The following is a 19,149-nucleotide window of genomic DNA, read 5'->3' as shown; positions in this document are numbered from 1 at the left end:
TTTATTTCCACTTTTATTTATTTTCACATTTATGTATTTATTTACGTATTAATTTATTTATTTTCACATTTATTTATTTCTACATTTCTTTGTCCATAGGGTAATGAGGAGGGCGTGTTTTATCTCAGGAATAGCAATCGAGCCAGAGTAGGCAAGGGGTATGCTTTGAGGCCACAGTGACACCTTGTGGTGCCCAAACGAAGTACAAGAAGTGTAGCCTACATGACGCGCCTGTTGATAGTGTGGGATGAATGACTTGAGCAATATGGCCAAAATCTTATATCACGGGTTATTATTTCAGTTTCACATCTGGGTTGTTTCTTCTGGGAAGCCTGCAATCTGCGATTGCGCAGTTTGCTCACACTCGCGAAAGCCTGCAATCGCTTTCCTATGCGCGCTGTTTATGTTTTACTTTCGCTTTCGAATGCCCTCTCTTGGTGCCGGCCCTGGCCCCGCTCTCTATGAATGAAAACACCTAATCCGTCTTCTGCGCAGTGCCACTGTCAGTATGCCATGGTAGGCGCACACAAGAGCATGCTCTCTCCGCCGGAACCGTCTTGCAGCACTTCTGCGTCTTCGCAAAATCCTTGTTACAACATCGTATAGATGACATTGTCTCATCCGATGCTCATACGTGTCTTCATATTGCGTTTGTAGCTGATAACAGAAAATCAGTAAAATAGTACAAATTGCAGTACGAAAAATCTCCACGATTAGCCTGTTTTTTGCACTTTGGAATTTCTGTCCAATGAATGGATGACCTTAGCACACGTGTGGTTTTGTTTACAGTTTCTGGTTCACTTGCAAAAAGGGCAGTGTGAAAGCGAACCGCACCAAACAAAAAAAAAATCAACTTTGTAATTTGGTCCGGACCAAAGTGTCACAGATCGGCCAGGCTCAGCCACCTCCCAATCACAGCGAACACCATCACGTTTCCCTGACTGAATTCAGAATAGTCAGAAGTGTTTGTGCTTCATTAAAGACTAAGGCCTGTCATTTGTATTTACAACCTCTAGGTCACAGTATTACACCAGCATCTATCACCAGATTGCTGATTGATGAAACTATGGGGAAGTTTTGGATGTGATCAAAACTTCCCCATAGTTCGCCCCAAAGGTTCCCCAAGACTACAAGCTTCAAAGCTGTACATTTACAACAATCAAGTTAAACCGGTTTTGAAACTCCAGACATGCATGACTTTCATGAACACAGACAAACACTGCACTGGATTTTTAAGTTTGTGTTACTTCCTCATAAGAAATAAGTTCAATCATGTGAATGTCTTTCAACATTTCAGTAAGCAAAGTTACTGAACAAATTGGGAACGAACTGCTCTGGTCTGCTCTGAACATTTTTGTCTGGCACATTTTCGTAGTATGGACAGTTTTATGATCTTGTCACAGTATAATGCAGACTTTGCAAAGAGACTGTTATTGAAGGACTAAGAGTTCAAATTATATGGGATACAACAGCAAACTCACAGTCATTCGGATCACCAGATCACATTCATTTAAGCATTTATTAAAGGCATCTGGAAATAAGCTCCAATATTAGAACAGCTAAGGAGCATTGTCAGGCATGATGTGGAGTGGGTTCACTTCAAGATTTCAAAAAAGTAAACAAAAACAAAAAAATGTGTTTTCTCCCTCATGTGCCCATATTTGGTCATTCCTGTTCCTGTCCTCGTTGTTTCATTATTAGTTGATCGCCCTCACCTGTCTGTACCTCGTTATGTTGTGTATTTAAAGTCTTGTCTGCCCGTCACCACAAAAAGAGTCTACACATGATCACATAGCAAAACAATAATAACACCATGCACACAACTAACAATCCTTGTTTATTGAAAAACTGGACGTTTACTAATATATCATACTCCAAAACATAGCAGACACACACACACTGCAACATTCCTATAAGCAAACAATTTCCACTATCTTGATTTACACTGTAACATTTCAGTACCATTTTATTTAGCATATTTTATATCATTTTACTTAATTAGCAAAACATATGGATTTATTTTTATCTTTCCTTTGTAAAACAAATGTTACAGTAATTCACATTATAGACAACAAAATCTTTGTAAAGCTACCAATTTGTTTAAATACAAAGTTCAGATTTATGATGTTCACCTCTGTTACAGTACTGTAGCGTCTGGACCAATCAAACACACAATATATATTTTGACGTTGTTCATTGTTTGCTCATAACTGGAGTCCCTTAATCATGCAGAGTTATGCTACAAGCTCGGTGTAGAATTGTACAGTAAGAAAGTTATTTCCCTTAACCAGGAAATTAACGTTCTTAGAATTGACAGACAGTTGACCCTGAGAGGTCAAGTAAATATCTACAGCGGATCTAAATATGTATAATTAATTATAACTAGTTATGATTAATTATTCATATTTCCCCATGAGCTGATTCGCTACAGTACTAATGCTGTTACTACATTAGTACAATTGTTACTGTATATATCAATGATCACATTTCTGAGGTTAAACTTTTTTAACCTGTTATTATGCTATATTATATAAAAATGTATGCTTCACACTGCAAATTGAACCAATTTTGGTACAACATATCTGATACATTTTACATTACTACTCGTGTACTGTATCTGTTCTACTACATTTGTTTTATCCTCTTTGGAAAAAAAAAAAACAATTGAAAAAAAACTGTTCAATGTTATTTTGACTGTTATAACTAATGCACGATGCATTAGTCTTTTTCCAAGGTCCCATGATATTATGCTTCAGATGTAACTCATCAAATGACATAAAACATCCTCATGGAATCGATCATACAGTATGTCCTGTATATTCCCTCATTAACCCAGCTACCAAATTGAGAGGCCATATTAGTATGGTAGAAATGTGTATTAGCAGTCAGTGTAGATAGGATAGGCAGGCTCTGACTTTACTTGAGAGACTTCTGATCTGTGACCAGGTTTTGACAACTCTGATAATGAGTGGGTTTTCTGGACTAGTAATTTAATCAAAGAGACTGGGTTACAAAACTCTGGGTCTATATCTACCCACAGAATATCTTCAGGTTCATGTATCCAATCTAGGAGGATACTAGTCTGTATTGTCCATACATAGCATTTAAAATTTGGAAGAGACTATCCACCTTTATCAGTGGGCACTTGTAAAGTTTGTAGTTTAACTTTAGGTCGTTTACTGGCCCAAATACATTTAGACATAGAACTATTGAGATCTTTTTATATCAGCATTTGTCAACTTAAAAAAAAAAAAGTCATGGATAGTGGGTATGCAATCTTTGGGAATATTATCATTTCCATAAGGCTTATTCCAGGGTTGCCAGGTTTTCACAAGAAAACCCACCCAATCGGTACTCAAAACTAGCCCAATTGTGTTTGGAGTGGGTCCCCGGTTAAAAATCGCATTCTGGGAGGTAAAATACACGTTTTTTTCTGGGGTTCCCCTGCTAAAATTCGCATTCCATGGGGATAAATATCATGTTATTGGAGTCGCTTCAACCCACGGACATGAAAAAAGTAGCCCAATTCCGCGGGAAAACCGTGGACTTGGCAACACTGGTTTATTCTTCCCGAGAAAGAGACCGGAAGCTTTGACCATCTTGTGAAGCCTTCCTTGATACAGCATATTGATGTTTTAATATGGGAATCATAAAGCTGTGAAAGTTTGGGTATAATACGGATACCTAAATATGTGATACCATTAGGGAACATTTGAATGGTTTAATAACATTAGGCTCTGATATATTAGGTGATCCTAATGGTTTATCTCTGACTTATGAAAATTAACTTCGCATCTAGAAATAACTCCAGATCAAGTCAGTTAATTCAGGTAATGATATTTGCGGATTAGTTATGGTTAGCAAAATGTCATCCGCATAAAGCAATATGTTTTGTTGTCTGTTACCAATACTAACACCTTAGATTTTTGGATTATTTTCAATGTCAATTGCCAGGGGTTCTATTGCTATGGTAAATAATAGAAGAGGGTCCCTCTATGAAGCACAAATGAGTCGGAGAGAATGCCGTTAGTTAACTAATGCGGAGTTCACAGGATTTTCAAAGTCTTCGGATCATCGTTGTTTTCACACTGCGTGACTATCTGGGGTAGCATTCAGTTGCTGCATAGAGATTCTCTCGGATCGTGTCTTTGATAATTCACACTGCGTGATTGTCACAAATCCAATAATCCGATGGTAAACTAAGTTTCCTTAAAACATAGCGTGTGTTGCAACTCTTTGATCTAGATTAGTCCCTCAATGAGCGGAATGTTTTGATGAAGTTATCCCTTAGTCCAATGATGAGTAATTCACAATACAGTAGAAAAACGGAGAGACAAAAACAAAAAGAGTTCTTCAACAAAACAAAGCAACATAATTGGCATATAACAACATCCCATAATTTCATCGCTACTTAAGCAATTAGTGCAAAAATAAAGTGCCAGTGTTGGAAAAATGAAAAAGTGCCAGAAACTCTTTATCTCTTACTCTTACTTGTACTGTCCATAAAATGCAAATAACCTCAAATGAAAATTAAATAAAATTGTTAGGCTGAACTGAGTTGCACTTAAAGATGGAAGCATACAACGTCCTAGTTTCGAAAAAAAAAATTTGCATGTTAATTTGCATACGTTGTCTGATTGAGAACTTCAATGGGACTGCTTCAAAGCGTTTTTCATTTTTCGAGATCGCCTGAACGAGGTGGTCTCGGCTCGATTGAAAACGAACTCTGGAGCGGTTCGGTTGTGGTGAGAAAGCAATCCGATCTAACGGACCAATGAACCAGGCTATATCACAATGTATAATGGTAATTACGTAAGTTCCGTGAAAAGCATTAGCTTCGTTGTTTTGCTAATACTTCAAAATGAACCTGTGAATGTCTGTGGGTGAGCACGTCTTCGCCATTCAAAAAATCAAAGCGTTTTTTATTTTATAATGCCGTCTTATTGCTCTTCTTTGTAGTAGGTGCATTTTAGAAATGTTTTCCCAATTAATCAGTTTACACGCGCGTGACTTGTATTAACAAATTTGGTCCATTTAGAAACTTTGCCATGTGAAAGTGAACCACACCAAGAATAAAAGGCAACATTGTAATAATTTTAATCCCTGTTTCGGAACAAAGCAATCGATCTACAGGTGTGAAAGCACCCTTAGAGGGCAAGAAGAAGACCTTTGTTACAAAGCCCGGGAATGACGGGACTTCTCATTGATCAAAATGCAGTTTCTGCCCTTCACCCACCAACAGACTGATTCCAGCGATGTGCAGTGCAACATCTTACACAAACTCTGGTTAAAGCTGATAAAGGACAAATGAATGCTTGCATGACAATTCAATCTTTTTCCATCATGTTTGGACTTAATGTGTTCGTAACATTGCCAAATGTATTCTGGTTGTGGTTTGTTAAGTTAATAATGCATTGGTAAAGCTTTAGTTACACTTTTCTAAATGTGTGTTTGGACTATGCAAATAAGTTCGTAACTATCACTTATCCAAACCTCTTCCAGAGACCTTGGCATTGTTGTATATTATCAGTATATGATATATCTTATTTACATTAGATGTTATATAGCTGATTGCAGTTGATAAATAATCTTTCAGGTATTTGTTTGATGCATAATAAGGTTCTTCACCTTACTTGTTTCAGAGTAGCAACAGTTTATCTCTCCAGATAATGTAGCTCTGACATAGCAATACCCAACATAATCACTTGCATTTTATGCATCTTATGCAGTTTATTCCTATTTCATTTATGGTATTCATTTAGTAGTTGTTGATTACTCTTGTCTATCTTTTGTTAATAAAATCTATTTTATTACACTTCTGTCTTCCTTGTGTTGATGATACAGAAAGAGGTTCTACAAGTTAGAGATCCCACCAATCTTTCTTATGTGATGTACTCATAACCACACTTTAATTGACACGTGATCCAAATATCATAACATCATTGGTGACGCGAGTATCCATCACTACACTATTTCGCCTCTCTAGGTTGGCGAAAGCAAATTCACTACCCAGTGAAGCAGTACAGTAAGTTACAGTGTTTTCTTTGTGCAAAAAAAGTACAATAACAGACAATAACAATAAGATAAAATGAGTATTGAGTTTAATCAATTATTACTCGAAGCAAATACAAAAACCCGTGTCCGGTTTTAAAGCTACATGAAAGTATATTTTACATTTGCATGGAAGAGTAGAAGTGGAAGAGAAACTAGATGTTCTAATGAAGAACAAGTTAAAAATACTATCAGATTCATGTCTCTCTTAAAAGTGTTCTGGCCTCTTTTTCAGCTCCCTGAAAGTTTTTCCAGTGTGAATTTTCTAGTGTTCTTTCAGATCAGCATCTGTAGTAAAAGACTTCCAGCACCTAAACACACACCGCCGTGTCTTTGATTTACACCGCAATCTTTTTTTTTACACTGAGGGCAGGCTTCTGGTTTTGCTTTCTTGTTCACGTCCATCAGGTCTACAAGAAACATTAAATCACGTGAGATTTCAAATGAGAGACAAACGTGAAATGAAAAGTGATGAAAACCCAAAAGTCAAGATAACTGACGAGTTCACTAGTCATTTTAATCCATCAAATCTGCTCCAATTATGATCTATTTTAACGTCATGAAGATGATTTGTGTAATACATCACTAATTTGGTCATGAAACTCTACATTGACATGTAATCTGCTAACAGTCACATTGTTTCCTACACAGCACAGGCTTCTTCAGCATGATGCATGAGGAATGAAGAATAAACACCGAGCTGTTTGTTCTTCAGTATCGTGATGTTTCGTTCTGCAGTTTCTGAATCACTCGTGTCCTCTCCTTCTGATGTCAACTCTGACTGATTTCTGGAACTTCTGCCAAAAACAAACATTTCATTTTTAATAGATATGATGCGAGATGAACAATAAATATTTCAGTTTCTACACTAAGTACTAAGTGTAAATTGATCATATAAACTCAAGATCCACAAACCACACAGGATAGCATGCCACGGCAACACACTATTTTTCTTCAATTGTTTTTAATAATCAAAAAAGGGGTCAATGGTCAAGGGTAGTATTTATTGTCTCCCTTAGGACCTCAGCAGAAATGCTGCAACATACACTCACACACAGACACACACACACACACACACAATAGCAGCCATTATAATCCTATACTCCAACACTATAAAAACAATACCATTTAAATAATAAAGAACCACGCAACACAACCCTCAGTTATCTGAAATAACAACTATTGCAGTTTTTTCTTCTCCTTTCCCTTTTAAACATCCTGCCGTAATTGCTCATTAATTAATTTTAACAGACAATGGGACAAATGAGTATTTGTATTGATTATGCCTACACAATGGAACCCTGATAGAATTCATCAGCGCATACTCAGGGAACAACACCTGCGAAGAGTCCAGTAAAATAGGAAGATGTGCACTTCTATTACTTATGAATGGGAGAAAGTGCAACACCCAATATGGCGAATAAGACCCGCCTTCTAAATGAAAGAGCCAATCGTTCATTAGTAACGTCATCGTGTCACTGCAGCTGCCGTTAAAAAACTGGGTTTCTGTATCCTCATAATTTTTCCTGACACTCTCACCAAGTTATTTATTTGAGCTCTCATTTTTACTGTTAAACTCCCAAACCATACAATAATTCCATATCTTTAGACAGACTCATAGTCGTAATCTTCATTAAAAAACGTAGGCGCTGATGAATTCTTGTACAAGCACTTGACACACGTGTGCCATTTCAGCTCACTGTCGATGTGGACCCCCAAGTATTTATTTGAAGCAACCTGTTTAATATCTTGACCATGATTCACAACAGAGCTCTTCTCCCACTGATCTCGGGTCGATGATGGCCTCTTCCTTTTCTTAACGTTAATCTGCCAATAGTGGTCGTCACACCAGCCCACAAACCCTACAGCAGCTTTGTAGTCGTTAATCTCTTGTAAGCAGGTGTAGTAATAGTGTCATCTGAAACTTTCATAATGAATTGGTTTGACTGCTGACTGACGCAGTCATTAGTATAAAGAGTAAACAGAAATGGTGAACTCGCACACCCTTGTGGGACACCTGTGCTACTTACTGCAACATCAGACCGAACTGAATTAAATTTCACCTGTTGCATCTTACTTTTTAAAAACAAATAATACCAATTAATAATGAAAGAACTGACTCCTAAGTTAACTAATTTCTCCAATAGTTTGTGTGGTTGAATTGAGTTGCAACTAAAACTGATAAAGAGCAACCTAGCATAAGCAGCCGGACTCTCAAGATGCTTTAAAACAAGATGCGTTAATGTAGAAATCGCATCGTTAGTGCCACGATTACTTTTGTATGCAAATTGGTACTGATCTAAGGATGGCTAAAACTTCCTTAAACAGCTCTCTTATTATAATCTTCTCAAATGATTTCATAACATTTGATGTTGAGGCCACTGGCCTACAGTCACTATTGTCCTGAGGACAATTTTTTTGCAATTGGGATTATGATTATTGGGAGTATGTTTTTTCCAGAGCTCTGGTACTATGTGCATATCAGCTGAGAGCTGGAAAAGGCGATACCAGGCAGATGTGAGCTCCTCAGCAAATGTCTTTAAAAGAAAACATGACATACCATCTGGTCTCGATGCATTGCCAGATAATAAAGTTTTAGAAACCCTTGTAACATCCCCTTGATATATTAATATTCTGTCATCATCAACATCACAGTTTACTTTACCTAAAATGTAATCACAATCCTTAAAACTATCAGTCTCAAATTTCATATAAAAGTTATTCAGTTAATTTGCCCTATCGGTTTTGTTACCGGTGAACAATGGCTTCCTTATCGGCTCATGTTGGTCACTCCCTGAATTAATTCCACAGTTCTTTTGTATCAGATTTTCATAAATGTTGTTCAGCCTGTTCCTTATATTGTATCTGCACTGTTCTCAGTTGCTGATTAAGGTCCTTTTGTGCTGGCCTGAGCTCGACAGTGTTCCCCAAAATGTAGGCCATTTTCTTCCTCTTGATGCGATCTTTAATTCCCCATTACATATGGTTCGTTATTCAGATACCTCTTAATGACTCTCTGAGGAATAACTGAGTCCGGACAGAAGGAAATACAGTGCTGTGAAAAGGTTTTTGCCCCCTTCCTGTTTTTTTATTTATTTAATTTTGCATATTTGTCACACTTAGTCCCAAAGTCTTAGAAATAATACGGCCCTAGTGTAACACACAGTAGTTCAAGATCAAGATTGCACATGCTTTCTTTTATCGCCAAGTTACACCAGCTTTCATTAATATAAATATGAGACCCCCCCCCATGTATGAATGGGGCTTTGAATCACTGATTCACACGATTCGTTCAAACGGCTGATTCATTCAGGAATACAGTAAACGGCCCTCTTTATGAATGGGGCTTTGAATCAGTGATTCACACGATTCGTTCAAACGGCTGATTCATTCAGGAATTCAGTAAACGGCTCTCTTTATGAATGGGGCTTTGAATCATTGATTCACACGATTCGTTCAAAACGCGGATTCATTCAGAAAGTAAACACCGCTGTGTTGCTCACAGACACACAACATTTCCGCTGTGGCTTTAGAGGTAATTTTTTCATTGGCAAAATTGAACAAAACAATATTAACTTCTTATTTACTGAACTGTTGCATCAAATCACATTTGCACTCAAAAATCAGGAAAAAATGGCACTCATGTGATATTGCTCTCGCTGCTCGTGTGATATCGCTTATCATATAAATATGAGACAAAAAGATATGAGAGATATGAGACAGACATACATATGAGACCCCACCCCATTTTAGGGTATAACTGCATTTATGGAGTTGTTATCCTGCATCATATTTGTCAACAGTCAACTATATGAAATAATAGTTTCATTGCTTGTAATTATACTATAAACCCTAGTAAATAGTATACATAAATAAGTCATAATAATGAGAAACTTTCTCATAATTATGGCTTAGCATCTCCTAATTGTTGTATTGTTGATTTATAATTGTTGTTTTAATTCCTACCTCCTCTTTCTGTTAAATTACAAAAAATGTTAAAGTTCAACAGTAATAATGAGAAACAATCTATGAGTTATGTTGTTATTCTCAGAAAATAAATTTCATAATGAAATACTTTCAAATAATAATGGGACACTTTCTTTTAACGATTAGATACTTTCTCATAATAACATACAGTACATCCCATAATAATGAGATACTTTCTCATAATAATGAGATACTTTCTCGTAACTATGTCTCAGTACCTCATAATAATACTAAAATATTAAATCAGATATCAAACAAACAACAAAATGTCCTTTTGCTCAGTGTGGCTGACAGTGTTGGGGAATGTTACTTTTAAAAGTAATGCATTACAATATTGCATTACTCCCTAAAAAAGTAACTAATTATGTTACTTCGTTACTTTTTATGGAAAGTAATGCGTTATATTACTTTTGCGTTACTTTCACATTTTTTTTTTTTAATATGAGCAGGGCTTGATTGTTTTTAATATAAGAAGTTCTATGATCATCAAAGGTCAGCAGCAAAGACATTGGTTAATAAAATGGGATTAGATACATTTGTGTTATTTAAGATATTTAATTATTGCAGGTTTGCTGTCATATTCTGAGTTTGCATTTCACTGTATTAATTCATTTTGATGAATACCAAATCTGATTTTTGTGAGTGGGATGAATTCTCCCAATATGGGGACAGGAGACTTGTCAGTCAATAAATGGGAAAACCAAGTAACTGGCGTTACTTTTTTGAAAAAGTAACTCAGATATTTTCTTGTAAATTAAAAAAGTAATGCGTTACTTTACTAGTTCCTTGAAAAAAGTAATCTGATTACGTAACTCGCGTTACTTGTAATGCATTACCCCCAACACTGGTGGCTGAAAGGAATCTAACTTACTCAGAAGGGACTTTACTGCTCAGCACATAAAGATGAACTCTTCACAGTGATTTCAGACTGTGATTGATTGTTTTGTATGAATGAATGAAGAAGACAACTGGACAAACCTCTCCTCACATGGATCGCAGTGATCCGGTTTCTCCAGTGTATGGATCTTCATGTGTCCTTTCAGCTGACTTTTAAAAGCGAAACTCTTCCCGCACTGATCACATGTGTGCAGTTTCTCTCTGCTGTGGATCCTCTGTCTTTTCAGATTTGATGACAGACTGAATCTCTTGTCGCAGTGTGAACACTTGTGAGGTTTCTCTCCAGTGTGGATCCTCTGGTGCAGGTTTAAACAGTTTGCTGTAATAAAAGTCTTGTCACACTCAAAGCACATGTACTCTCTCACATCAGCATGCATTTTCTCATGTTTCTGTAAACTCCGCAGCAGTGAAAAACTCTTTCCACATTCAGAACATGAATGCGGCTTCTCCTTCGTATGAACTGCCAGGTGAGTTTTCAGAGCTGATGCCCAAAGAAACGTTTTGCCGCATTGATCACAAGGGTACATCATATCTCTTGTGTGGATCCTCATGTGAGCATAAAGGTGTGATGATTGCTTGAAACTCTTCCCGCACTGATCACACGTGTGTGGCTTTTCTCCAGCGTGGATCCTCATGTGTCCATTAAGGTGTGCTAATTGTGTGAAACTCTTTCCACATTGGTCACATGTGAAGGGCTTTTCTCCAGTGTGAACACTCATGTGACACTCAAGATTATGTTTATGTGTGAAACTCTTCCCGCACTGATCACACATGAACGGCTTCTCTCCAGTGTGAACTCTCATGTGAAGTTTAAGATTACATTTGGCTGAAAAACTCTTCCCGCACTGATCACACGTGAACGGCTTCTCACCGGTGTGAACTCTCATGTGACACTTAAGACTTTGTTTGTTTGTGAAACTCTTCCCACACTGAGTGCAGGTGAAAGATTTATTGGCTTTTCTTTTCTTTAAAAATTTATTTTTAGTCTTCGAGCGACTCGAAGGTTTTTCTCCAGGTTTGTCGTGATGTTTCTCCTCCACTTCACTCAGTTCTTCACTCTCCTCGCTCTCTTCCATAAGGTCTAAAATAAAAATAAAAAAAGTGTACATTAATTTTCAGTAAATCAAAATAATTGAATATCAGGAACATGGAAGGCAGGGGTTAAAGCAAAAAAAAAAAAATCCTGAGCCTGAATGCAATGACTGTGGCAACTTTAACATTTGAAAGGATGCTATGACAAAGTTATCGCTTTCTTTATTCAAACTGTTTTTTTTTTCATGAATATATGGTTGACCTGAAGAATGAAAGCTATATCATACACTATGAAAATTATGAGCTTTATCACACTCATAGACACTAGGGGTGTGACAATACACCTAGCTCACGAGATGAGACAAAATACAGATACTTGGTTCACTAGAACGAGGCAATATTTTAATACTATTTTTAAGAAATTTTCATTGACAAAAAGTAAAACAATGCAGTTGTATTTTAAAATATTTTAACTAATCTAGGGCTGTAACTAATGATTATTTTGGTAATCAAGTAATCTACTGCCTATTTTGACAACTGAGTAATCTGATATTTTTTACTAACACAAACAGGCCTAAGTGAAAACCAGGCTTTAGTATGACTATTTATATATAAACTATCGATGAGGCAATAATAATTGCCTCAAATAAAATATCAAAACCAAGTAATTACATGATTTTATTGAACAAAACTGTTAAAATACATGATGTAACATGCCTATACATAATATGAACATAACCAAGTACATTATGTATTATAACAAATACCTGCAGAGGGCGCCACCGGCCTGGTGACGTTTCACTTTACAGTGTGATTAAACGATGTTTAAATCTGATCATGTGTGAACAGGACCTTTTCAAAAATCCCGGTAAATTTGTTGTGGACGTCATATCGTTCTTATGGAGATGACATGATTACTCTGAGCCGCTTACAAAGCTCTGCTGCTTTTTAATTAGTTTTTCTATGTAAATATGGGCTAGATGGACATCTTTGACCATTGCGCCTCGCAGCTTTTTCAACGTGTCTCGCTTCTCCATTCATCAGGGCTGCGACTCTGTCTGATTGGCAGATTCTGATTGGCTACTAATGTTAGTTTGGTTGAGAGTGAAATCTGTGCTCCTCTCATACCATTGGTAGGCGAACTCATGGAATCGAAAGTGATATCAACATGTTTTTTTTTAATTGTAGGATTTTTATTTATGTATTTTTTTCGCAGCCAAACGCTGCACGTCGGAAATCCGGCACGGTGCCGGAGAACTTTAAGCCCTGGAAAGGACATAAAAGTGAGCCATGATGTAACAAAGTAGACAACTACAATAAAATATTACAATTACTTAGATGCCTTTCAGTTAGTGCTGTCAAACGATCAGGGGTGTGAAGTAACGAATTACAAATACTCATGTTACAGTAATTAAGTAGTTTTTATCAGTAATTGTAATTTTTTGAGTAGTTTAAAAATTGCGTATTTTACTTTTACTTGAGTACATTTTAAGTGATGTATCGGTACTTTTACTCCACTATTTTCCTCCGTTTGTGGTCGTTACATGCTTATTTTAATTTTATTTTTATCCATCAACGTGATTGGATAGAGAGTAATAGGTATCGTGACTTTCGTCAAATCAAATTGTGCATAGAAAACTTTAACCGCCAACGGTTTATCATGGCTGCTGGAAGTGCATTCTTCAAGCATCAATTCAGTCGCATCTTCCTCTAAATTAATATGTTAAGGTAAATTTCGGATTTAAAGCTACATTAAAGTGATTATTACATTTTGAATATGGATATTTTTCTGACAAAACGCATGGAATCGCTACAGGAGGCCTTTGTTCACCCCCCGGAACCGTGTGAGACACTTTTTTTTTTTATGGATGGGCGCTTTTTATTTAACTTCTTTTGGACTGAAGCATGCAACACCCGCTGAGTGCCATTTACACAGCTTGAAAGATCAAAGACAATTTTTAATATAACTCCGACTGGATTCCTCTGAAAGAAGAAAGTCATATACACCTAGGATGCCTCGGGGGTGAGTAAAACACAGCCTAATTTTCATTTTTGGGTGAACTAACCCTTTAAGTCATTACTTGATACATTTTCGTGTTTACGGTTTATAACTGAACAAAAATCACAATGTTGTAAACTATATTGAGAAATGTAATAAAAATTGTGGTTTGTTTGCAAAGAATTGTAAACCAGATATAAAATATAAGCTATATGTAAAAAAAGAACATATTGTACACATTTCATAGTTTAACTGTTTATCTAAATCTGATGAAGTGCTTAAATCTTTATAACATGAATGAATGAGAAATTAAGAATAAACACCAACCTGTTAGTTCTTCAGTATCTTCAGTGTGTTTGATTCTGCAGGGCTCTGGATCTCTCATTTTCTCTCTGTCCTCTTTAATAAACTCAGTCTTTGATCAGATCTCAGCTCTTCCTGATGCTCTGATGCTCGTCTGCACTTCTGAACTGATGGAGATATTCCAGCATTTATTGCTGAACTGCAGTGGGAGGAGCTTCACCTGATGCTGAATTCCAGAGTGGGAGGAGCTTCACTGATGATGAATTCCAGTGTGGGAGGAGCTTCACTGATGATGAATCCCAGTGTGGGAGGAGCCTCACTGATGATGAATTCCAGTGTGGGAGGAGCTTCACTGATGATGAATTCCAGAGTGGGAGGAGCCTCACTAATGATGAATTCCAGAGTGGGAGGAGCCTCACTGATGATGAATTCCAGAGTGGGAGGAGCTTTACTGATGATGAATTCCAGAGTGGGAGGAGCTTCACTGATGACGAATTCCAGTGTGGGAGGAGCCTCACTGATGATGAATTCCAGAGTGGGAGGAGCTTCACCTGATGCTGAATTCCAGAGTGGGAGGAGCTTCACTGATGATGAGTTCCAGAGTGGGAGGAGCTTCACTGATTATGAATTTCAGAGTGGGAGGAGCTTCACTGATGACGAATTCCAGAGTGGGAGGAGCTGATCTGCCAAAATCAAAAATACATCACTGAGGTACTGAGTTTGTTTTTGTAGTAATAGACAACAGAAAATAATAATGTAATATAAATTCTTCCAAGTATAAATAATGGTAAGAAAACAACTGAAAGCATGAACTGAGATATGAATGTACAGGTGAACTGCACAGTTTGCAAGGAAGCGTTTCATTTCCTCACGCTTGGAGTATGCCGTAACAAACACATCCGTGCTTATAAAAGTATAGGCCTATTGGTTTTTGTTAGTATTGTTTTTACTTTGGATAATCTCTTAATATAATACATCGTCAGAGCTAACTATTATATTTGTAGGCATTATTAGACAGAAATACATGTATTACAATTCATTGATTTATCGTTAATAAATATTATGTAAAGTGTAAAAGTGTGAAATTAATTAAATAAAAATGGAACAAATAATTACATAATAATTTGAATCATAAGTTCTAAATAAGTAAATAATGTGATTACTGGTTCAGAATCTGATTAAGGCACACCAACATATACAGAAGAGTTCTTTAGAAACAAATAAAAGAATCAAATGTAAAATAATAAAAGTTCACATACTCGATCTCATGTTCTCTCGTGGTTTATGGTTGAGCTGTCAAGTTGTCATGTGTTGAAATAATCAGTTACAAGCCTTTTACAGATTTTTGTTTTGTTTTCATGTTCTTTTATTATTTTGCCTCGTTGAAGGTGGCAACCATAATGTTGATGCCAAACCAGCTTAAAGTGGCAATTTACAGGAGATCTGAAGACATCAGCTTAATAAATGAGGTGCAAACAGGACTATTGTCATGAAATAAAGAGTGTTTTCAGCAGCTGTTAATATTGATGAGCCTCAATCAACACTCATTCAACAAGACATTCAGGATCATCAGCAGATCATCTCACTTTATCTGAGTCGGGATATATGATGAAAGCCTATAAAACATTCTCAGTAGAAAAACAATAATGTTGTTTCTCACACAATACGTATAAAACATAATACAAAAACAAACTCTAATGTAAATAACTGACCTACAGCACCATAATATGCATCTCTAATCTAAATAGTTTGATCTTCTGATAACTACATGTTAACAGTTTTACAGAAACAATGACCATAAAACATCTTCAAATAAAGAGCACACACAAAGCAGTATTGAATGTTTTAAGTGTCAAATTTGATTCATAATTCAGTATATTAACATATATGGATTTCAAATAACGGCTAACGTGGCTCATTATCGGATCGATGTAACTCGAGCAATCTCTGATTCAGTATATTTGAACAAAGTCACTAACAGATTTGATTCGCCAAAGATTAAGAAGAGTAGAAATAAGATTGCATCAGCAAAACTTGGCAAATTTAGCGCAGCCGCTGATCCAGTCCAGAGAGAGCAGCGCTCATCAGGAGAGCTTTACGTTTGAAACAGCTTCACAAACAGTCTACTTACACAGCAGGCTACATTTCTGTGTCGCAAACATTAAACAGTGATGAAAGAGTTTATAGTGCGGATATAGACCCTGATGTTGCGGCTGTCGCGATCAAAATGAATAATTGGAAATAAATAAAGGTTGAATGTGTTACATTATGCCAGTAGGTGGCGACCAGTGACTGTTAAAATGTATTTGATGTCTGAATCATTCATTCAAGAGATTCGTTCAAAAAGTCTTCAACTCAAGTCTTACAAAGGCTCTGAATACTTATGTAAATGTGATATTTCAGTTCCCTTTCAAGGGAACTTCGAACTGCGTCCTCTAGGGGTCGCTATGGGGGAACACCTTCAGTGTGACCGGTGTCTGAAGCATATATCTAAAAACGACAATAACATTGGCCGGCGACAGCCTATGACGTCACTACCGGTGCGACTATAGTATAAATAGGCGCCGGGAGAACACGTCATCCTCTTCTTCGTCTTCACTGACCGTTTGTTTATGTTAGCGTTAAGCTAAACACGACTAGGAGTGCATGTTTCTCGCCAGAGGCTTTGCTCTGATACCTGCAGTTTCACACGGCTCGCGTGCTGTGTGTGTGGTGAAGAGCAAGCGCGGTCAGCTCTCGAGGGCGTTGGATGCGCTCTGCATTCATTGCTTATTTCTTGTGAGGGATAAGCATGAATTGAACGCACTCGTTTCACGAGGAGGCGGCCTGTGCTAACTGTGATGCATTGAGGGGGATGTGAGTGTTTCACCATTTACCCGAGTTTGTAGATAGCGTTTGCATGAGTGCGTTCGCCTCTCGCGGAAATAGCGATGCATTCGCAGCAGCAGTTTCATTCACGCTTGATTTCCGAGGTAATCTAGCGGTTGGGCGGAGCGTGTTTAGCTCCCGCGGATAGCTGAATGCATGCTGCGCGTTGCGTCGCGGTGAGAACATGGAAAGGACCTGACGGGGAATTTCTCCCTCTCAGTAATTTCCTTTTGTTTATATAAGAACTGTATAATGTGGATCTGTCTGCAGTTATTGGACAGATGGTTTATGTCATGTCCTTCTCAGAAAACCACATTATACTGCACTCCGGCTTGGAAAAAGAAAAATCCATTCTCGTCCTCGTATAAAATACACTGTATTTTTGTGTCAGTACATTAATGGCACATTTGAGCAGCATTAGTAAACTGTGTAAATATAAAGAAATGCCAAATCACATGTAGGTTTTTTTTCAGACCGCAGACCATAATCATGTAATAATACATTTTATTATGATATGAAACGTCCAATTTTTTTGGCTTAGGTCCCGGTACTCACCTTGGGCTCCACTCAACTAGTGTGTCTCTGTTGATACACTTTTAAAGCATCGCTCCCCTCACTGTAGAGCAGTGGTCTTCACTATTTTTTTCATGGGAGCCACACTGATAGGGCAAAGTCAATCGGAGAGCCACTTTTACCGCAAAGTATCAAAAGTTACATCCGGTCATAAATAGCATGTCTTTTTATCAATCTGTCATCCCTGATATGCAATGCAATGCAAAAGGGGCCATCATTCTTTATCATTTACCAGTCAAATTTGAATCTGAGACAAGATGATTTAAAAAAAAGCAGGATTACCTTAATGCTGGAAAGCCTTAAGTTATTTTATACTAGCCCATCATGTATCTAACCATCCAAGTGCACATTCGGTGCTAAGAGCTGTTAAGATTAAAACTGGCAACTCCGCAGTGAGTCAGTGTCATGGACGTAGGACAAAGCAAGTGTAAATATCTTTTCTAGTCTATATTTCCATCTTGTAATGCCGCTGTTTTAGGTATTTTTTTAAAATATAAATTATTTGTAATAGAGCAGACACTGTCTGACCGTGTCTACACCGGACGCACAGTTGTCGTGCCGCGCCCTGCTGCGCTAAAAGTCTGTCTACACTTGATGCAACAAAGCGACAGTTGCAGATCATCTGAACGTAGTGTCAGTACAGTTCATCATAAATAGAACGAGGCATCAGTTTACTGATGGGGATCGTGTCCCATCGTGCCACATCCAGTGTAGACAAACAACATCACTGGGCTCTATTGTCTTTTGTCGGATTGCGCCACTTGTGTCCGGTGTAGACATGGTGTGAGATTTTTTAATGGGTTATGTTATAGATCTGCATGATCATATCATCGTATTATTTACTGCCATGCGAGCCACAAATTAAAGCTTGGCGAGCCGCGCAATGAGTAACACTGCTGTAGAGGGTTATTTATGAGCATGGTGCTTTCTTCCGAGTGTTCGAGATCTCTCCCCTTCTGAGGAGTTGAATTCCCCGCCTATGAGCACGCTACTCCTTTTCTGAATTCTGAGTTCTCCTCTCACGTGGAGAGTTGAGTTCTCTGTTTTCCCAGAGCACCTGGAACCGGCAACATCAGGCGAACTAGGCCCTTTCTCTGCCTCCCTGATGCACTGAGTTTTTGGCTAAGCTTGCAGTACGCTTACTCTTCAGGATTTCTAACGAACATGCTGTAGGGCGAGCCCCCTCTCGGCTGAGAGCTGGGTGTTATGCTCCCTCAGCTAGGTAACTTACTGCTAGCCATTCCAGCGTTATACCATAGATTGAGTTGATGACTTTTCAAACATATTGTTGTTGGGATGCACCATTTCCATCTATGGACTGCTCTTTAAGAGTGCCACGAGGGGCCCTTAGAATGGTATTGTTTAAAATCCATGTTATGGTAAGTGTGAAGTCACGCGAAGTCCCTGTGCACTTTCTAAAATCCACACTGTGGTAAGTT

At 37.6% G+C, this 19,149-nt stretch overlaps 1 protein-coding gene across 1 annotated transcript in view; it reads right to left on the bottom strand.

Moving 5' to 3' along the window:
* Positions 1-19,149, bottom strand: part of LOC107681864 (gastrula zinc finger protein XlCGF57.1-like) — an 83,620-nt gene that overhangs the window by 2,459 nt on the left and 62,012 nt on the right. The window contains exon 5 of the mRNA XM_016478230.1: positions 11,027-11,864. Within this exon, the coding sequence (XP_016333716.1) occupies positions 11,027-11,864 (838 nt within the window). The remainder of the gene's footprint in view (positions 1-11,026; positions 11,865-19,149) is intronic.

Source organism: Sinocyclocheilus anshuiensis, unplaced genomic scaffold (assembly GCF_001515605.1).
Source record: "Sinocyclocheilus anshuiensis isolate Anshui unplaced genomic scaffold, SAMN03320099.WGS_v1.1 scaffold1973, whole genome shotgun sequence".
Classification (NCBI taxonomy): Eukaryota; Metazoa; Chordata; class Actinopteri; order Cypriniformes; family Cyprinidae; genus Sinocyclocheilus; species Sinocyclocheilus anshuiensis.
This window is presented reverse-complemented; position numbering and strand designations above follow the sequence as displayed.